Source organism: Neofelis nebulosa, chromosome X, assembly GCF_028018385.1.
Source record: "Neofelis nebulosa isolate mNeoNeb1 chromosome X, mNeoNeb1.pri, whole genome shotgun sequence".
Taxonomy (NCBI): domain Eukaryota; kingdom Metazoa; phylum Chordata; class Mammalia; order Carnivora; family Felidae; genus Neofelis; species Neofelis nebulosa.
The window spans coordinates 22,149,590-22,154,735 of NC_080800.1; the positions used below are offsets into that span (position 1 = coordinate 22,149,590).

General features: G+C 46.9%; 1 protein-coding gene across 1 annotated transcript; it reads left to right on the top strand.

Moving 5' to 3' along the window:
* Window positions 1–1,580: 1,580 nt before the first annotated feature.
* LOC131502749 (melanoma-associated antigen B18-like) lies at window positions 1,581–3,927 on the top strand. Its single transcript, XM_058713709.1, has 3 exons — window positions 1,581–1,686; window positions 2,095–3,222; window positions 3,333–3,927. Exon 2 carries the CDS (start codon window positions 2,140–2,142, stop codon window positions 3,199–3,201), a length of 1,062 nt encoding a protein of 353 aa, XP_058569692.1. The 5' UTR covers window positions 1,581–1,686; window positions 2,095–2,139; the 3' UTR covers window positions 3,202–3,222; window positions 3,333–3,927.
* The last annotated feature ends 1,219 nt before the right edge of the window (window positions 3,928–5,146 follow it).

Here is a 5,146-nt window from a genome sequence, read left to right on the forward strand (position 1 = left end):
AATTCACTATGTTAACAGAAAAGAGAAAGCATTTTATCCTGTTCTGAAAGTAAAAAACCTTTGATAAAAATTCAACCCTAGTTCATGCTAGTAACTTTTAGCAAACATATTAGAATGGAATTTCCATATTGTAAAATCAACAGCACATATATGTAAAGGATGAAATGTTCAAACATTCCCAGTATGGTCAGGACAAGACAGAGAGGTGTGGTACCATTTCTACTGTTCAAGTTGAGACTCTATTGCATAGCTAATATATAGCCATATGTAGCAATACCAAAATAAGTTATGGATTATGAAAAGAGATTATCAGATATCCTAATTAAAAACTCCAAAGAAATTGGCTGTCCAATATTTAAATGTATAAGGAACTTTAGGAAGCTGATACAGATCACTACAGCAAAATCAGAAGTCGGGGTGCCTGGGTGGCTCGGTCAGTTAAGCATCCAACTCTTGACTTTGGCTCAGGTCATGATCCGAAAGTTTGTGGGTTTGAGTCCCCCATTTGGCTGTGCACTGAAAGAGTGGAGCCTACTTGGGATTCTCTTGCTCTCCCTCACCCTGCCCCCCGCCTTTCTCAAATAAATAAACTTAAAAAAATAAGTCTAGCCACACAAAATAAATAACAGGTTATGTAATGGAAAATATACCATTCAAAAGAGTAGCAATATCCAAAATATACCTAAAAAAAAAAAAGAACTAGGAAATATATACATGATCTTTATGGAAGCAAATATTAAAAAATTTATTAACAGACTTAGGTAAAAGAAGTCTCAAATAGAGCAATACACCATGCTTATTTTTTTTTTTTTCAACGTTTTTTTTTTTTTTTTTATTTTTGGGACAGAGAGAGACAGAGCATGAACGGGGGAGGGGCAGAGAAAGAGGGAGACACAGAATCGGAAACAGGCTCCAGGCTCCGAGCCATCAGCCCAGAGCCTGACGCGGGGCTCGAACTCACGGACCGCGAGATCGTGACCTGGCTGAAGTCGGACGCTTAACCGACTGCGCCACCCAGGCGCCCCTACACCATGCTTATTTATGGTGAACAGAATATCCTACAGATGTCAGTTCTTCTTATTTACAGATTTCTGCCTTATAGATTTCTGCTGGCCTCCAGTTAGCAGAAGAGAGGTATCCCAGCACCAACAAGGAATCAAGGTATGACAGTGAGGAATGAGGGGAGAACCTACCAGAAAAGAAGGGGCAACAAAGAGGTTCCCCTCACACAACCTCCTCCACACCCCCCTTCAACCCACCCTCTACCTCCTCCCCACACCCCCCCCCCCACCTCCTGCTGTCATTCTAGGAAGGTCCCTATGACAACTGCTAGGCTCTGCTCCTGCCTTACTTGTTACTGGGGGTTTCTGATGGAAGTGAAAGGCTTGGTCTGAGGTGGGCTTACTAAATTCACCAGAGGGAGAAGTCCTGGCCCCTCCCTGTCAGAAGTCAGGAAAGACCCATGTCTGAGTTCAGCATAATTCCCTTGACACCAGAACTCAGGGAAGGCCCCCAACCCAGAAACCTACCCGGGCTTTTATGCTAGGGAGCCCCATGTGGGCGTGGCCGGAAGTGCTCACCCTGACTTCCGCTACACCCCGCTGCTATGGAACTTGAGGCCTAGTCTGAGCGGTGTGGTCTCACGGGTGGCCGAGGGAGGAGGCCCACGACCTGGCAGGTGTTGAGGTGAGTAACTTGTTGGAACTGAAGGGTTGCACTCCTTTCACACCCTAGGTGCCCCAAAGAGGGCCCCGTTCTCCTCTGGTATGCCCCACCCCCACTGCCACCAACTCGTGGCACAAGCTGTTAAGACTAATGCCCTCTTACTTTCACGTTGGGAACGGTTGGGATGGGAGGACTATTCTTGAAGGGGCCACAGAGAAACAAAGGACCAGTCAGGAGCCAAGTTTAGTATTCTGAATTAGAACTGAGGTTACAAGACCCCGAGGAAGAGTGGAGATCCAGAGTCCTGCCCGCCCGTGTTTTGTGGGTTCCTAAAACAGTACCCACAAAACAGTAAGCGGAGGCAGCTTACCTCGGAGAGCAGGTAGAATATCCCTACCAATGCACTCCATCTCTTCCTCCATATTCTAGGGTGACCTCTTCATTAGCCTGCTTGCACTCCCGCCTGCTATCACTATGCCTAGAGGTCAGAAGAGTAAGCTCCGTGCCCGTGAGAGACGCCGCCAGGCCCGTGGTGAGACCCAGGGGCTGGAGGGCCCTGAGACTACTGCAGAAGCACCAGCAGGCGCAGCAGCCGTAGCAGCAGGAGAGTCCCCCTCCCCTGCCTGCCCTCTCTCTGGGGATAGAGCTCAGACTTTGTCTGCCGCTGCGACATCCAGCAGTCCTCAGGCAGCCAAGGGGTGCTCCCCTCCCGCCAGTGCTGGTGCAGCTGTTTCATGCGCCAATTCAGATGAAAGTGCCAAAAGCCAAGATGAGGGAAGCCAACAATCCTCTAAGGGCACTGAGTTCTCACGCAGAGATCCATTAAACAAGAAGGTGGTGTTGTTGGTACAGTTCCTGCTGCAGAAGTATCAAAAGAAAGAGCCAGTTACTAGGGCAGACATGCTAAAGTATGTCATCAAAAAGTACAAGTATCATTTCGGTGAGATCCTCAAGAGAGCCTCTGAGCACATGGAGCTGGCCTTTGGTATTGATGTGAAGGAAGTGGATCCCATCCGGCACTGCTATGCCCTCCTCAGCAAACTAGACCTCAGCGTCGATGGCACGATGCGTGAAGAAGAGAACACGCCCAAGACCGGCATCCTAATGATCGTGCTGGGGGTAATCTTCATGAAAGGCAACTGCGCCCGGGAGGAGGAGGTCTGGGAAGTCCTGAATCTGATGGGCGTATATTCGGATAAGAAGCACTTCATCTATGGGGAGCCAAAGAAGATCATCACTGAAGATTTGGTGCAGCTCAAGTACCTGGAGTACCGGCAGGTGCCCAACAGCGACCCTCCGCGCTATGAGTTCCTGTGGGGCCCCAGAGCCCACGCCGAGACCAGCAAGATGAGAGTCCTGGAGTTTCTAGCCAAAGTTGACGATACCGTCCCCAGTGCTTTCCCAGCCTGGTATGAAGAGGCTTTGAGAGATGAGGAAGAGCGAGCCCGAGCCCGAGCCGCAGCCAGGGCTCGTATCACTGCCATGGCCAGTGCACGTGCCAGGGCCATGGCCTCCAGCTCATCCCACACAAAGTGAAGTCTCAGGCTGGTCCAAAAGGTATGTCACCATTCTAACAGTGGAGGGGCAGGGTGGGGCGGGAGAAGTGTGTATCATCTGTGTTCCTGTTGTGTATTGGCAACTTGGAATTTCACCTTCTTTTTTTTTAGGTTGTATTTCATATGTTGAAGTTTGAAGCAGTTCGTTTTCTTTGTGGAAAAAAGCAGTCAACGTTCTAAATAGTGGATGGCAGTGGCCAGGGTAGGTCTGGAAGGAACACAGTGAATATCATCTTGGTGTTCTTGTTCTATATGGTAAACTTAAGAGTCCTTTATTTTTTTTTCTTTCTTTTTTTTCCTCTTTCTTTCACTCTTTTTTTTTCTTTTTATTTCAAGTGTTATTTCTTTAATAGAAAGTTTACATTATTTTCAAATCTAAATTAATGATTTTGGTTGCATATTTGTTGCGGTTTAATAGGCTTCAGGGAAGGAGTTTTATTATTTAGTAAAACACATTGGGAAACCTTTCACGCTTACCAAAAAAGAACGGTAAAAGATGGTATTGTCACAGGCATTTCCTTGGAAGTGCAAAACACTTTAGCAGTAAAATTACTAGGATCAAAAAATGGAGAGGATAGGAGTGAAAGCCATTTGTTCTTGGTTTTCCGCATACATTTTAGTCTCTTGTTCTGTAAGAATACAAGATGGCGTGCTTGGATTTGCTTATTAAAGAATGTAGGAGAAATAAAACGTTGAAACACTAGAATTCATGCTTGCTGGCTCATTTATTTTCCAAATACTAATTAAGCGTCTGCTCTTTGAAAGTCACAGTGCTAGAAATGGGGAAGCTGGGATATAAATATAACACTCCTGTCCTTAGAATGTGACAGTCCAGGAACAGTAATCGCATATGGAGGATGGTGAAAGACCCTCTAAGGCCTAAAGGACCACTAAGAAGGAGGAAAGAGGTTAAGAGGCAGGGAGGGGTTGGGAGAGGTGGGATGGGGAGGGTGTCTAGCTAAGAGCAGTAAGACACACATTCCCTGAGGAAAGGCAGTTTGGGGCTTTAGGAAACTACAAGTTCCTTGGTGGGCCAGGCTGTTAATTTAAGCTGCCTGGTGGGCCACGGGAGGCTGTGGGGCTGGTGAGCGGGGGGCCAGCCAGACAGATGGTTTCTCGGTGTTGAAGGACAAAACCCAGGAATGCAAAGCTGCTGTTGAGTTACTTTGGTATCATCAGTATCCCGGAGGAAAACCTCCTTCGTGGGCAGAAATGGAAGGTAGCCGGTGTTCTTCCTCACGGACAGTTGGACACACAGCACAATCTCATTGTCTTAGGCACAGCATCTCCAGGGAATATCTAATAAGGGTGGTATTACTCCGAGGTGGGATGTTGAGAACTTACTATGTTGTCTGTCTCTGCTCTGAACTGGGTGGGGAACCAGGTCCAAACGCATTTAAACGGCCTTTTAGTTGGATTATCAGGAGTGTGATTTTGCCAATTCTAAGGGAGGATTAGATTTTTGGTGGTGGTGTAATGAATGAAAATAGGGGTCGTTTGGATGGAAAGGCCCCTGGGAGCGAAGGCGTTGGTCCTTGACACATTCTAGGACATCTAAGTCGCATCTGGCTGGGGGAGACTCTTCCACACCCAAGTTAAGTAACACATCCTGAACCTGGGAAAAATTTTCTTTAGTTGTACTTGCTAAGCAGCATTATGGATGAATTTGATGTTATTTGTCTGAGAAAGCTGCATATTCTTTGATAACTCCTGAATTTAAAAACCTCATAAAAATAAAAATAAAAATAAAAATAAATAAAATAGGGGTGCCTGGGTGGCTCATTTGGTCAAGCGCCCGACCTCAGCTCAGGTCTTGATCTCACAATTTTGTGAGTTCGAGCCCCACATTGCGCTCTGTGATGACAGTGCAGAGCCTGCTTGGGATCCTCTGTCTCCCTCGCTTTCTGCCCTTCCCCTGCTTCCTC